Genomic DNA, 15,909 nt, shown 5'->3' with positions numbered 1-15,909 from the left:
TTACTGTTTGTTTACTAGACCACAAGTTTCTTGAGGGAATGGGCCCGACTTTCATTTTCGAAGTCCTAGCACATAGCCCAGTATCTGGTATGAGGTAACCATTCAATAAATACTTACTAAATAAAATAACAATGGTTTCACATTTAACTTTAAACAGTAAGTTTTCATTTACCTTTCTTATCCTCAGCCCATAGATGTTGCTGGGTTAATTGAATCTCCATGAGACTACTGATCTCGTAGCTTTGTATCACAAACTCAGCATGGTAGTTGGCCCTAATACATAGTAGGCATTTTCTGAGCTGCGCAGAACAATTAAGACTTCAAGTTTTGGTTTGCAAAATCTTTATTTCTGAATGTAAATGTGATCTTAATAAATACTTTTAACAAGCAAAATTAACAATATCATTAACGGACAATCAACAATGTAAAATAAAGTGCCAAAGTATTTGAATGAGTGCATTCTGGATAAAATGCTGGGAAAAACAATGGCTTTACATTTTTAAAAGTACAACAATGCCTATTTTCTATTTGCTTCTGTTCGGGTTTTTACAACTTAACATTGCTTTCCATACCACGGGAGGCAAAAGCTTCCAAACAGACTTACCTTTACAAGCTTAGCAGTTGGGTTCAGGTGACTTTTTATGAAAATAATTCAGGAGACCAACTGCATTTAGTTTCAGGCATGGAAGGTGGCCAATTTTCTGAAAATGGAAAGCAACACTGGACTTCTGAACAAGATCCAACTCCCAAACCCGAGTCTTTGGAAAGCCAGCCTGAATTCATTATTCGTTTGACACATTTCAGTTTCTTTCTTGGTAACTCTTTTTCATCAGGAGAATCACAGGCAGCAGAGCATTTCCTTAGACCCATCGCTTGGAATCCAAGAATTTCTGAAGGAAATACTTTTTTTGTGGTAGGAGGGATCCATTCATTATCACTTTCAGAACACTCAGCAATAAGACTATTGTTGAAAACCTCTGGTTGTATAATACCAGATTTAACAGGGCTTCTGAATTTCTGGCTGGGTGTCTTTACATTGTTTGGACAGCTAGGGGTGGCTTGCTGAGCATCATTTTCAGAGGAAATCTGTCTTTTTTTATAGCTAGCATCAAGATCCGTATAAAAGGCAAGTAAGTTTTTCAAAGTTCCTTTCATCTCATGAATTCTTGTTTGGTGGAATCCTGCAACTGGAGTTGACTGTGAACATGGAACAAAGTCTTGGCTATCTCCAAAATCATATTCTGAATCTGACTGAAAACGAGGTGGAGAAGAGCAGATTCTTGTGCACACAGAGGCAGATATGCTTTGTGAAGACAACTTCTGTGAAGACTGGTTGGAATTCTTAGGAAGTGATCTCAGTGAGAAATTTGATTCTGTATGATGACTTTCTGCCAAAGATTTTCCCCACTGTAGCAAAATGTTCTGTGACTTTTTGGCAATTTCTGTTGTAATGTCCATTTCTTTAGCACTATCATCAAAGAGATCGGCAGAAGCATTATAGCTACCTTCATGACCAGTAGAATAGTTCTGTGTTGAGTTATTGATACCTCCACAAGGCATTTCTTTCAGTGTATTTGTACTTCTATTTGGACTACTGCAAAGAGTTTCTAAAGGATATGTAAGTTTTCTGCAGATTGTAAAACTGTCACTTTGGTTCTTTGGCCACCTACAATGTTGTTTATTTTCTAAATTGCAAAGGTCAGAAACATTATTATATCTCCTTGAACACAAAGTTACCAACTTTTCACTCATTTCTGAAAGTGATTTTACTCTGCATCTTTTGAAATATTTGCTATTGAGACAAGAATGGTCACTCTCTGAGGTAGTGTGCCTAAGTATAGTTTCAGCTTTATGTGATGGAATTCTGGTAGATTTAAGAGTACCTATTGTTCCTGAACCTTTTGAAGATGGAAACAGAGCTGACAGATAAGCATTTGGTGGCAAATATTCAGAAATATAACTTCCATTACTACTTATAGAAACAGCCTCCGCTGTGTCATTTGACTGTGACTCCTTCTGAACAGTAGGACTTGGATTTTCTTCACAGTTGGAAAGGACTTTGCTATAGCTTACTTTGACCGTTGCTTGAGATAATCTTAAAGCTATAGGTGGTGTATGTAAGTCTCCAGTAGTTCTCTGGGAAGTCACAGATAACTTGCTGTGGTCTGCATGTAATCTATCGATGTCATTATCTAGATGACATTTTCTACTACTGGCATCTCTCTGGGTTATAGCAATTTCACTTTCAACAAATGCCAGAAACTCATTCAGGCTTTCAGAGAATGGCAGATCATCCCAAATCTCAGGGTCACAGTCCTGGGAACCACTAACTATCTCTTCAAGTCTGAGTGATGAAGGTGGACAACATGTAGATCTCTTCTGAAGGCTAAAAGGGTTATCTAAATCATGATACTGGTGACATGTTAGCTCATGTGGGGAATACTTATTAATTTCCACAGCACTATGGAAGGATTTTTTATTACTTGACTCCAGGGGCTCTTGCATTTTCAAAGGGGAAAAATCAGAGTCAGTAGCTCTGATTTCATGACTGCTAGTGACTGCACTGGGCTGATAAGTTTGTAAGCCAACTTCTTCACTCAACTTCTGTGCTGTGCTCTTTTTATCCATGTATGAAATAAGGCTCCAAGAACCCTGAAAGGCATCATGACACCTATTAGAACCAGTGGCCTCTGCAAAAGAGATGTGCTTTCTGTTCTGGTGAAGAGTATCAATGGCCTTGCTTTGTTCTAAAGCTGAAAAATCATTTGTTAGGTGTGAAAGAGTGGAAGTGAGTTCAAGTGATGCCTGCCAGAATCTTGAAAAATTATCTCTTCCATGGGACTTGAAAAAACAAGAACTGCTTTCAGGGCCACATATGCTGCTGAGATCACTATTTGTCTGTTCTAAAGCAAGTAAGTGGCTATTTGATGCCTGGGAGCTGCCATCAAGTTTACTGGAATCTGAGAGTTGCAAAAGCTGATGGAAGTAGTCAATGACAGTCAAGCCTGCAACACCCGGGTCTGGTAGAACAATCTGGCAAGCTACTAATGCTTTAACTTCTCTCTTGTGGTCAGAGCATTGCTTTAAGAAGTTATTGGAATCTGAACCTTGTCCGTGTTGGTTTCCAAAATTCTGTGAAAGTAAATGAATTTAAATGACAATAAAAATTTTTTTCCTTTGTCTCAAAGGTGAAACAGGGACTTAACAGATTAAAATGGACACAATTATAACTCCTATCCTCATAATTTCAATACCTGTAGTGTTATAGACAAAGTAGCATAAGGAATAGAAGTAAAGCTCAGAGTAAACATTTCTAGTGTTGGGGACTTTGGTCAAATTATTTAACTTCTCTGAATCTTAGTTCATTTATGTATAAAATAAGGATAAATATGCAGGACTATTGTATTATCAGTAACATGGAAAACTGCAGTGCTAAGCAAATAGTAGTTGCTCAATACCACCTACTATTGTATTTCTCATTAGCTTCCAGAAACTTTGAATATTTAAGGAAAAGTTCTCACTCATTAAAAAAAAAAAGACAACAAAAACCAAAAACCAAAACCAAACAAAAAAAGGAAAAAAAAAACACCTAAGATTTTAACAACAAACTCTATAGCTCCTGATTTCACTGTTATTTTGAGTTTTTCTCTGTTCAGGTGTGGAATGCTATTCCCCCTTTTAAAACCTTGATTCAAGTGTGGGCAAAATTTCTATTTGTTCCCTCTAGCATACATGAGACAGAAAACGATTATTCCTTCAGGGTCAGTATATTCTTAGAACTTCTACAATCACTTTTGTAATTATTTAAGGCCATTCTTCCTACTATTCTTAGAGTAACCAATACTCAGATACTTTGCTTTCCATGTTAGTGCTCTCTTCCTTTTACAGATGACAAAATCATACCATTAAAGAGTTGTTAAGTTTTATTACTGCATTTAAACAAAATTTGGAGAGTGAAATAAATACCAAATATCAAAACAAGGGATCCCTGGGTGGCGCAGCGGTTTAGCGCCTGCCTTTGGCCCAGGGCGCGATCCTGGAGACCCGGGATCGAATCCCACGTCAGGCTCCCGGTGCATGGAGCCTGCTTCTCCCTCTGCCTGTGTCTCTGCCTCTCTCTCTCTCTCTCTCTCTCTGTGACTATCATAAATAAATGAAAATTAAAAACAAAACAAAACAAAACAAATATCAAAACAAAATATCTAATATTCTGACTTTAAAATAAATTTAAATAAACTTATTTAAACAAATAAATTTAGATTTTTAAAACTCTGAAAACATTTGAACTGGGCTCTTCTGACTTGAAAGAGGAAGCTCTCACACATGGTATTTTAACAGATCATGTTTAGCCTATTTTTATACAGTTTAAAGTGCTTCTACAGACCCTCACATTTATGACTCCTAAAGACTATTCTGAAAATTCAAATCATTTTATTACAATGGAAATGCTAACAGAATATTAAAAAGAAAGGTAGTCTCAATTACCGTTACTCCAAAAATAAAACTTTGTCCAACAAAGCAAATTTCAACTGCTTTAGTTAACAGATTATGAATTGCATCACGGTCCAGTGTTTCTGAAATCTCATCAGGATCTTGAATGTACCTTGGAGAGAAAATTAAAAATGTGAAGACAAAAGCTTTGAAATTTTAACTTGCCATACAATTAGTCTGATAATGCAGCATAAACCTTTTGAGTTACATATAGAAAAAAAAGGCTCAAAGCAGATGCCTTCCGAGTAATCAGGCTCAACATTTATTCCAATAGTGGCAAAGAAGTAGTGGTGGGATCTCTAGCCCTCAAAGCAGAAGGAAGTCTTTCCTCCCTTGGTAATCAGTTTGCTCTCAACTACAAGGAAATGGACAGAGATTTCCTCTGTCAAGTAATTAGGGGAAGAGGGCAGAAGACTTAAGGAAAGAAAAAGCTTTAATTGCTTATGTCATTCTTATATCTCAGGATACCTTAATAGGTGAAACTATGCAGATGAAGTTGTGATACAAGTGAAATGACAAAATTTCAACCTGATATGCAAACTATTATTATTTTTAAAAAGATTTTATTCATTTATTCATGAGAGACACACAGAGAGAGAGAGAGAGGCAGAGACACAGGCAGAGCTGAAGAAGCAGGCATGGAGCCTGATGTGGGACTCGATCCTGGGAATCCAGGATCACGCCCTGGGCCGAAGGCAGGAGCCAAACCACTGAGCCAGCCAGGGACCTCCTGATACACAAATTATTCCCTCAATAGCTTCTTCTATCTCAAGGACTTTAGCTACTGGATGTTAACCTCAATTTAGATATTCCTTTAATTTGAAACAATTTTACTTTCTTTTTTTAAGATTTTTATTTTATTTATTCATAGAGACAGAGAGAGAGAGAGAGGCAGAGACACAGGCAGAGGGAGAAGCAGGCACCACACAGAGAGCCTGATGTGGGACTCGATCCCGGGTCTCCAGGATCACGCCATGGGCTGCAGGCGGCGCTAAACCACTGCGCCACTGGGGCTGCCCACAATTTTACTTTCTTATCCTTTATTTCTCTAATCTAGATTAGAGTATTGTAAACTAATATTTTTATTACATCTTAATATGCCTTGAATAAAAGGAGCTTAGTTAAACATCATCACAGTATGTAATCAGGAAATGAACACCTTTCTATTTAATTATCTTTTAAAAGGAATTGATAATCTGAGGTCAAGTGATCATCTTTTAACTAAATGCATATTACCTTAAAAACATGTATCTTCATATTCTACTGATAAGCTAAAGAAGCTGGGTGGGGGAAATGCTTTGAATATTCTTACCTGTGCAAACCATTGGCTGTAAGACCAAAAAATGCATCTAAGCAGCTTCCAAATACAGTAATGACAAACAAGTTGTTTGAGTCTGCAATTTTTAAGGAAAGTTTGTATCTGTAACTGACATTTTCAGCTTTACCAGTAGAGCCACATTTTGGACAACGAGACCTAGAAGAGTGGAGAGAAAAAAAGTATAGAGATGTTCACTAATTTTTTTTTATACAATAGAAAACAAATTTGGAAAAGTAAACATTAAAAATAATATTTTGTATACAAAAGTACGTATATAACATATTCTTAAATGACTTCAGGTCAACATCTTTTGAATTTCTCTATTTATAACAACTACTTTTACTCACTTAAGTTTAGCACCAAATAGAAAACAGAAGGGGTGCCTGGCTGGCTCAGTTGGTAAAGCATGCAACTCCAGATCTCAGGGTAGTGAGTTTGAGCCCCACAGTGGGCATGGAGCTACTTTAAAAAAGAAGAGAAATAATGAAGAAAAATTGTGTGCAGGAGAGAGGGAAGAAGGAAGATAAGAGAGAGACAGAAAGGGAAAGGAGATGTTCTTATTAGGTAGCTAAATTACCCTTAACAAATCGAGGTATATTATACTCTGGAGTTGGGGGGCAAAGAAAACAATGAAGTGAGCACCACACCAACAGAAGACCTGATGTTTACTGTTTATCTTTTGTTAAGAGAACAGTATCTATTAAAAAAAAAAACAAAAAAACAAAAAATACCCCCAAAAACCCAAAAAATAGTATTTGATAAGAGAATAATGAATTATCTTGAAACATTTAATAAATATTGATAAATATCTAGTTTTATTTTTCTCACCAATATAAGAATAAGCTAACAATATAAGAATCAAAGAAGAACACTTACTTCTTTGGAATATGCTGAGAATTTATTAGGTTACCAATATTAGGTGTGAAATATCTTTTTTAACTTGTTTTTAAGGGAGAATTTCTTGTCAAAAACTACTGTGGTCCACTCTAACTCTATTATGTACTAGTCGTCTGGTCTTGAGTTACTAAAGCACTTAAACCTTATTTTTTTAATCTGTAAAAAACGGGGTTGAGGAATAAAATGTGACAAAGCATAAAAAAGAAAATAAAGAGGGGCGTGTGGGGTGGCACAGTCAACTGAGCACGGGACTCGATTTCAGCTCAGGTTATGATCTCTGGGTGGCGAGATGAAGCCCTGAGTTGGCCTTCTCCCTTTGTTCCTCCCCCAACTTGTGCAAGTGTGAGCTCTGTCTCTCAATAAATTCTTAAAAAGAAAAAGAAAAAAAAAAAGGAAACAAAGGATCTAGTACAGGTCTTGCCAAATTAATAAATGTCAGTCGGCTTCCTCTTCATAATTAATATTAAATACTGTGATGATTACTGTCATTTCTACTTAGTGTTCCCCTCTTTTCTAGTTGTTTGCAATGTCTTATAACTGATAGCCATCTTCCAGGTTTTTAATTTAGCAAACTGACCTTAATACATCTTATGGTAATGGTTAATCCAGGACTTTATTCTTCCTTCATGTCCTAATAACTGGGGTTAAAAATGAGCCGCAAAATGCGAACAGAAAATAATGTTAGAAATAGTCAGTCATATAATTTTGATTATTGCCAGAAAGCCACTAGGGGGAGCCTAAAATCCATAGCTCACAAGGTGACTATTTTGAACAAAGGTTAATCCTTTGTCTAAGTTACTGGTTCACTCACCATCACTACAGCTGTGTTAATTTATTATTTTTTTTCCCCACATTGAAAATGGCTCTGTGCCAATCCATTCATCTAATCTTATCTTTATGTATTCATAATACATTCAGGTCTAATGAAAAATTCCTAGCAAATCTTAGAAAAATATGTATCAGGATTTTGTAGCTTACAAATGTTTTCAAGCAACCCAGGTGATTTGTATCCATATTAAAGTTTAAAAAGATCTAGTCTATTACTCCATACTAACATTTATTTATTTTAATCCAGCTTTGTTCTTAGATTATACATATTCATATTAAATATTGTAAAGATAATACAAATATTTTAAAGAATATAAAATATAGTGTGTATATACATTAATACTAATAAACCTAGTTTTTATTAGACTATCATAGGTACTCTCTATTTGCAAGATAGTTTATAATTAGCCTTTTAGTTCTTAGAGTTGTCATAAGACATCATTGAGGGAAAAATTGCAGGCTAGGAACTGAAATCCTTAGATTTGGGTCATAAAATTCACCCCAATTGCTCCATTTGTAAATGGGGGGAAATAATTTGTTTACTTTGTTAAAACAGATTCTGATTCATTAAGTTTGGGACAAAGCCCAAGATTCTGCATTTTTAACAAGTTCCCAGGTGATACTGATATATCTCTTCTCAGACCACATTTTGAGAAGGGTAGAGACAACACATTCAAATCACAGTCCCAATTTAACTTCTGGAGGCACCCCTATTTTCCAAAATGTCATTTGTTATGAAGTAGCAGTTTTCAAATTTTTTGGTCTCAGGATCCTTTATATTCTTAAAAACTATTGAGAACACCAGAGAGCTTCTGTCTATGTGGCTAATATTTATCTTTGTTTTTAACTGAATATGAGAAATTAAATGAAAGAAATTAAGAAATCTAAAAAAATATCTGTTAATTCTCTCAAATAATAGATCCATTGCATGGTTAACCAAAAAACCTATTTTTATGAAAAATAACTATGTGTTTCAAAACAAAAAAATTAGTGTCAAGAGTGGCATTGTTTTATAGTTTGCAAATCTCTTTAAAGTCTGACTTAATAACTATAGTTAGATCCTCGTATTTCCTTCTCCGTTCAATCTGTTGTAATATAACACGTTATGTAGCTTCTGGAAAAATTCACTATGTGCTTTTAAGATAATGAGAGTGAAAAGGCCTGCACTGAAGGTAGACACTTAACTGACTGAGCCAGCCAGGCACCTCAGAGAAAGTATTTTCAAGGAACTCCAACCCTAACCCTCACTGTACTTTAAAAATCAAAGAATCTTAGTGTTTCAGGTATAGTTGGCCTGAATCTTAGCACCACAATAAAGTATTGTGTCAAGCTACTGAAAGGTACAGAGATTTCTGTAACAGTCCCTGTTCTGAAGGAATTTATTTATTAAAAAAGTAACCTAGGTATCATGTGAAAGTAAACAAATAATATACAAAAAAAATCCTACATCATTCTAGGGATATCCCAGAAGTGAACAAAGTTTTTCCATAAGGATTGGGATTTACTCTCGAGAAGCTATTTTTCTCCTCTAAAGCAGGTACATAGGAAAGACTTGGAGGTAATCTGAAACCTCCCTCTGGCACTAGAGGATTACCAGACAATTCTATTCTGGACTGAAAGAACCAACCCAAGAGAATCTGTCCTGGTATGGTGTTTTTGTTTGTCTGTTAAGTAATTTATAACTTTTATGTAATCTAGTTCTACAATTGATTAAACAAAAGTACAATTCTGTCTGGAGGCACTTTTACCTTCAACACATTGGGCAAGCTTTTCTCTGGGATGAATTCTCTGATGTCTAAGGAGCTCCGAACTCCACCTGTAGGCTTTCCCACATTCTTTACATAGTAAAGGTTTCTCGTCACTGTGAATTCTCAGATGCTGACTTAGATATGAATGCTGACTGAAGGTCTTCCCACACTCATTACACTCATGGGCTTCTCTCCTGAATGAATCCTCTGATGCTGAATGAGGTTTGAGCTCTAGTTGAAGGTTTTCCTAAAGTTGCTATACTTAAAGGGATTTTTTCCAGAATGAATTCTCTGGTGGATTATAAGGTGAGTTATAAATGAAGACTTTACCACATTCACATTTATGGTCTTCCTTCCTGTGGGAGTTTTCTTATGGGTGATAATCAACTGCCTGAAACCTTTCCCCTGGGCTGGGGACTGCCTCAGTCTCTCCACTTTGGGATTTCTCCGTTGCTGCTCCAAAGTGCCCTCAACTTCAGAGGCAGTTTCAAATGTAGAGATGCTGAGTTTTTCTGAGAACACCTGTGATTCCACTTCAGTAATAAGTGGTTGTGGCAGTGAACCTTTGTCCCCGGACTCTGGATCATCTTCACTCTCATGGAAAGGCTGGGTCTCCATGCTTGGTGCCTCCTGGAGTGCTCCCGGAGGTCATCAGGCACCACTTAGCCAGTGTGGAACCAAAACTTCCAAGGAGACTTAGAGACCCTCTTCAGAGTCAGCATTAAGATGAAGGAAGAACAGCTAGAGTTTTGTTCAGGGCTTGAGGGCAGAAAAGGCAAAGGCAGAAACATACACTAACTGTTCTACTTGGCCTGAGAGAGATCTGAACTTGGCAACTCCCCCTACTGCTGCCCCTCTGTCCAGCCTGAAGGCCAATGCTCTGGCTCCCACAACAGATCAAGTGTCCCTTTCCACCCGTAGTCCTTTCCCCAAAAGCCCCAGCACAGTTACAGTCTCCTTTCTACTCTTGGGATGGTGTCTGGTGGTGAATTTAATCCTTATTTTCCCTTGAGCAGTAGGAAAACTACAGTGTACACATGTATTTCCTCTCTCACGTTTACAGGCTTTACTTTTACCTTTTGGAGACCAGGATTATCCGAGAGAAACACTTCTGACATGAAGGATATACAAAATTGGAATTCTGGAGAGCAAGAACTGAGGCCAGAAGAAACTTTCTTCCTCTATTCATGTGTCCTCACTATGGCCTACAAAAAACAGAATAGCCACAGGATGAATGGCACATCTTCAAATGTACATACATTATTTATTTCTTAGGAAAACAACTTAGCCTTCACTATAAAATGAACAGATTCTTCTGCAAACAGAAAAATAAAAATGTTACATGGTCAACAAAGAGTGGGATCCCTGGGTGGCGCAGCGGTTTGGCGCCTGCCTTTGGCCCAGGGCGCGATCCTGGAGACCCGGGATCGAATCCCACGTCGGGCTCCCGGTGCATGGAGCCTGCTTCTCCCTCTGCCTGTGTCTCTGCCTTTCTCTCTCTCTCTGTGTGTGACTATCATAAATAAATAAAAATTAAAAAAAAAAAAAAAAGAGTATAAAGTGCTTTAAGATCCTTGTATAAAACAGAGAAGCAGAACAATAGCAATGTTCTCTCTCTTTTTTTTTTAAGATTTATTTATTTATTATTCATGATAGACACAGAGACAGAGAGAGAGAGAGAGAGAGAGAGAGAGAGAGAGAGAGACAGACAGGAGGAGGGAGAAGCAGGCTCCATGCTGGGAGCCTGACACGGGACTCGATCCCGGGACTCCAGGATTGCGCCCTGGGCCAAAGGCAGGCACCAAACCGCTGAGCCACCCAGGAATCCCCAATGTTCTCCTCTTTTTAACTTTCTGTTGCTTTTCTCTTTGCCTAGAGTGTTCTTCAAATAGTTGGTTCATTCTCATCCTTAATGTTACCCCTTAGAACATGTTTCCTTTTAGCTTTTATGACATCACCCATTTCATTCTTTTATAGTACCAATCCTGCTTGTGACATTTCCAACCATGAAAATGCATATATCAATGTATCATCTTACCTATTTTTGTTTGTTCTTCCCCTACCCCTAGTCTGACGTTGTCTATCTTGTGTTCTACTATATACTCTAGTGCTTAGCACAAAGTATGTTCTTAATCAACGTTCACTGAATAAATAAACTCTAAGCAGAATTTTGCAACTTCAGAAAAAATTTTGTAAGAGTAGGTTTATACATCATAATAGGGCTTCCCTCCTTTTTCATTTAAAGCCCCCTCCCCACCCCCCGCTTTTAAAGATTTCATTTATTTATTCAAGGGAGACACACAAAGAGAGAGAGGCAGAGACATAGTCAGAGAGAGAAGCAGGTTCCTCAAGGGAAGTCCCATGTGGAACTTAATTTCCAGACCCTGGGATCATGCCCTGAGCTGAAGGCAGACGCTCAACTGCTGAGCCACCCAGTCATCCCTAAAGCCCCCTTTAAAAAGCCTTCCTCGGGGATCCCTGGGTGGCTCAGCGGTTTAGCGCCTGCCTTTGGCCCAGGGCGTGAGCCTGGAGTCCTGGGATCGAGTCCCACATCAGGTTCCCTGCATGAGTCTGCTTCTCCCTCTGCCTGTGTCTCTGCCTCTCTCTCTCTCTCTCTTTCTGTGTGTGTGTGTGTGTGTGTGTGTCTCTCTCATGAATAAATAAATAAAAATCTTAAAAAAAAAATAAAAAGCCTTCTTCTATTAACCAAAAGATGTCTAATCATTTGGTTTGTCTAGTCATTTCCATTTGGCTTTATTCTTCCTAATGCCTTTTTTTCAATTCTTCCTCTTATTCTTTATGTGTTAGGAATTTATGCTAAAGAGAACACACACAAAAAAATCTGAGTTGGGGGATCCCTGGGTGGCTCAGCAGTTTAGCGCCTGCCTTTGGCCCAGGGCATGATCCTGGAGTCCCAGGATTGAGTCCCGTGTCAGGCTCCCTGCATGGAGCCTGGTCCTCCGCCTCTCTCTCTCTCTCTCTGTCTCTCATGAATAAATAAAATCTTTGGGATCCCTGGGTGGCGCAGTGGTTTGGCGCTTGCCTTTGGCCCAGGGCGCGATCCTGGAGACTCGGGATCGAATCCCACATCGGGCTCCCGGTGCATGGAGCCTGCTTCTCCCTCTGCCTATGTCTCTGCCTCTCTCTCTCTCTCTCTCTCTCTCTCTCTGTGACTATCATAAATAAATAATAAAAAAAAAAAAAAATTAAATAAAATCTTTAAAAAAAAAAATCTGAGTTGAATCCCTTATTCTCTTTCTTACCTGTACTACTCCCCCACTACAATATGTTTTACATTTCTCTGCCTTTGCTTCTTTTCCTTCTTCCTTCTGTCTAAAATGTTCTTTTACTTTCCTGACTAATGTTTATTTTCTTTTTTTTCTTTTTTTTTTTATAATTTTTTTAAATTTTTATTTATTTATGATAGTCACAGAGAGAGAGTGAGAGAGAGGCAGAGACACAGGCAGAGGGAAAAGCAGGCTCCATGCACCGGGAGCCCGACGTGGGATTTGATCCCGGGTCTCCAGGATCGTGCCCTGGGCCAAAGGCAGGCGCCAAACCGCTGCGCCACCCAGGGATCCCTAATGTTTATTTTCTTTTTTTTTAAATTTTTTTTTATTTATGATAGTCACAGAGAGAGAGAGAGAGGCAGAGACACAGGCGGAGGGAGAAGCAAGCTCCATGCACCGGGAGCCCGATGTGGGATTCGATCCCGGGTCTCCAGGATCGCGCCCTGGGCCAAAGGCAGGCGCCAAACCGCTGCGCCACCCAGGGATCCCAATGTTTATTTTCTAAGAAGTCTTCTCTGAAGCTTTCTTCTCCAGGAAGCTTTCCCAGCCTAAGGACTCTACTTTTTAATTTGGCACTTAGTACATCATAGTAAACTTATGTGTTTAATGTTTTCTCCTGGAACCAGAGTAAGATATTAGAGGGACCATCTCATTATATCCCCATGGCTAATCTCTGCTGAGATTAAAAATTGTCGATCTGAACATCAGCAGTTAACTTCCTTCCAGATTTTCAGCTTTCCTCTTCTTAAGCCAGTTTTACCATATACCATTAAATATAAAACACAATTTGGGACGCCTGGGTGGGTCAGCAGTTGAGCATCTGCCTTTGGCCCAGGGCATGATCCTGGAGTCTCGGGATTGAGTCCCACATCGGGCTCCCTGCATGGAGCCTGCTTCTCTCTCTGCCTCTCTCTTTAAAACAAAAACAAAACAACCCACTATTTTACCAAATCATAAAATAATCATAATTGTATGTACATTAGAGTGCACAGAGTGATTTCATATCTAGTACTTTATTTAAAACTTATTTTAATCATTCAAATTATATCCTCATTTGTTTTTTTCCCCTTAATTGCAATCATATAATGAGCAGAGACTATCTTCTCTAGGGCTCTAAACTAGAATTTTTTATTGTACCACAACTATATGGGCATGCACCAAATTATATTCTTTACACAACTGTTACTAAATTCAAACTTTAGGGCGTCGGGGGTCCGAACCCGTGGCAGAGGAAACATGGAGACGATCCTGGAGCAGCAGCGGCGGTACCATGAGAAGGAGCGGCTCATGGACATCATGGCCAAAGAGATGCTCACTAAGAAGTTCACGCTCCGGGACCAGATCAATTCCGACCACCGCACACGGGCCATGCAGGATAGGTATATGGAAGTGAGTGGGAACCTGCGGGATTTGTATGATGATAAGGATGGGTTATGAAAGGAGGAACTCAATGCCATTTCAGGACCCAATGAATTTGCTGAATTTTATAATAGACTCAAGCAAATAAAAGAATTCCATCAGAAACACCCAAATGAGATCTGTGTGCCAATGTCAGTGGAATTTGAGGAGCTTCTGAAAGCTAGAGAGAATCCAAGTGAAGAGGCACAAAACTTGGTGGAGTTCACAGATGAAGAGGGATATGGTCGTTACCTCGACCTCCATGACTGTTACCTCAAATACATTAATCTCAAGGCCTCAGAGAAACTGGATTATATTACCTATCTGTCCATCTTCGACCAGTTATTTGACATTCCTAAAGAGAGGAAAAACGCTGAATATAAGAGATACCTGGATATGCTGCTTGAGTACCTTCAAGATTACACAGATCGAGTCAAGCCCCTCCAAGATCAGAACGAACTTTTTGGGAAGATTCAGAATGAATTTGAGAAGAAGTGGGAGAATGGTACCTTTCCTGGATGGCCGAAAGAGACAAGCAGTGCCCTGACCCATGCTGGAGCCCATCTTGACCTGTCTGCATTCTCTTCTTGGGAGGAGTTGGCCTCCCTGGGTCTGGATAGATTGAAATCTGCACTCTTAGCTCTAGGCTTGAAGTGTGGGGGACCCTAGAAAAGCGAGCCCAGAGGCTCTTCAGCACCAAAGGAAAGTCCCTGGAGTCACTTGACACCTCCCTGTTTGCCAAAAATCCCAAGTCAAAAGGCACCAAGCGAGACACTGAGAGGAACAAAGACATTGCCTTCCTAGAAGCCCAGATCTATGAATATGTAGAGATTCTTGGGGAACAGCGGCATCTCACACATGAAAATGTACAACGCAAGCAGGCGAGGACAGGGGAGGAACGAGAAGAACAAGAGGAAGAGCAGATCAGTGAGAGTGAAAATGAAGATGAGGAGAATGAGATCATTTACAACCCCAAAAACCAGCCCCTCGGCTGGGATGGCAAACCTATTCCCTACTGGCTGTTCAAGCTTCATGGTCTAAACATCAACTATAACTGTGAGATTTGTGGAAATTACACGTACCGAGGTCCCAAGGCCTTCCAGCGGCACTTTGCTGAGTGGCGTCATGCCCACGGCATGAGGTGTTTGGGCATCCCAAACACTGCCCACTTCGCTAATGTGACACAGATCGAAGATGCTGTCTCCTGGTGGGCCAAGCTGAAACTGCAGAAGGCATCAGAGCGATGGCAGCCTGACACCGAGGAAGAATATGAAGACTCCAGCGGGAACGTGGTGAATAAGAAGACCTATGAGGACCTGAAGAGACAAGGACTGCTCTAGTGTTCAGGGATGTACCTCAGCTTTTGGGCTTGCCCAGGCTTACCTGAAGTCTCCTTTTTCTATTTCTCCCAACCAAATGCTCCTTAAAGACTCTCCTACTTAGTCTTAAAGTCTAGCGTGCGTCTTGTGAAAACCAAGGCATGCTGGCAGGTTGCAGGGTTGAGATGTGTTTTATCTTTGTTTTATATTAAAATATTCTGTCAGAAAATAAAAAAAAATAAATAAATTCAAACTTTAGGAAATGGATTAAGCCTTAAAGATAACTAGGACACCGATAAATTTATAGGTGAAACAATGAAAAATAAAATGCTTACTGTCTAATTGGGAAGCTCACCAACAAACAAAAAACACAAGCAGAAATATTTAATTTCTAAATTAATTGTGCAAGCACTAATTGCTGTATTTTTAAAGTTGGTTAAATTGTCTTTATATAAGGGTCTATTGCCCTCTGGTGGATCAAAGTATGTCTAAAAAACTAAGTATTTACAACTTAATGGCAAATTTGAGAACTAAAATGAAAAAGGTCAGTAAACTGTTTTTACTATTTGTTTCACCTGGTAAACCCCCCAAAAATGGCAAAAAGGCTTCTCATTGTCTGG

General features: G+C 39.0%; 1 protein-coding gene and 1 pseudogene across 1 annotated transcript; one reads left to right on the top strand and one right to left on the bottom strand.

The window, feature by feature from the left end:
* Window positions 1-351: 351 nt before the first annotated feature.
* On the bottom strand, window positions 352-13,908 carry DDIAS (DNA damage induced apoptosis suppressor). The gene is made up of 5 exons (XM_041730093.1): window positions 13,793-13,908; window positions 10,359-10,487; window positions 5,804-5,965; window positions 4,486-4,603; window positions 352-3,132 (listed from the first exon to the last, which is right to left on the bottom strand). Exons 2-5 carry the CDS (start codon window positions 10,469-10,471, stop codon window positions 640-642), a joined length of 2,886 nt encoding a protein of 961 aa, XP_041586027.1. The 5' UTR covers window positions 10,472-10,487; window positions 13,793-13,908; the 3' UTR covers window positions 352-639.
* On the top strand, window positions 13,695-15,492 carry LOC121476279 (annotated as a pseudogene).
* The last annotated feature ends 417 nt before the right edge of the window (window positions 15,493-15,909 follow it).

This window comes from Vulpes lagopus, chromosome 15 (genome assembly GCF_018345385.1).
Source record: "Vulpes lagopus strain Blue_001 chromosome 15, ASM1834538v1, whole genome shotgun sequence".
NCBI classification, from domain to species: Eukaryota; Metazoa; Chordata; class Mammalia; order Carnivora; family Canidae; genus Vulpes; species Vulpes lagopus.
Note: the sequence above shows the minus strand (reverse complement) of the source record. Positions and strands in the feature narration are given on the sequence as shown.

Bases quoted from the DNA above. Each gene is read 5' to 3' on its own strand.
- DDIAS (XM_041730093.1), bottom strand. From the start codon at position 10,471: ATGAATAGAGGAAGAAAGTTTCTTCTGGCCTCAGTTCTTGCTCTCCAG. The intron at 4,604-5,803 runs GTAAGAATATTC...TTTCTCTCCAAG, and splicing joins ACAGCCAATGGTTTGCACAG to GTACATTCAAGATCCTGATG. The intron at 3,133-4,485 runs GTAATTGAGACT...TTACTTTCACAG, and splicing joins GTTTTATTTTTGGAGTAACG to AATTTTGGAAACCAACACGG.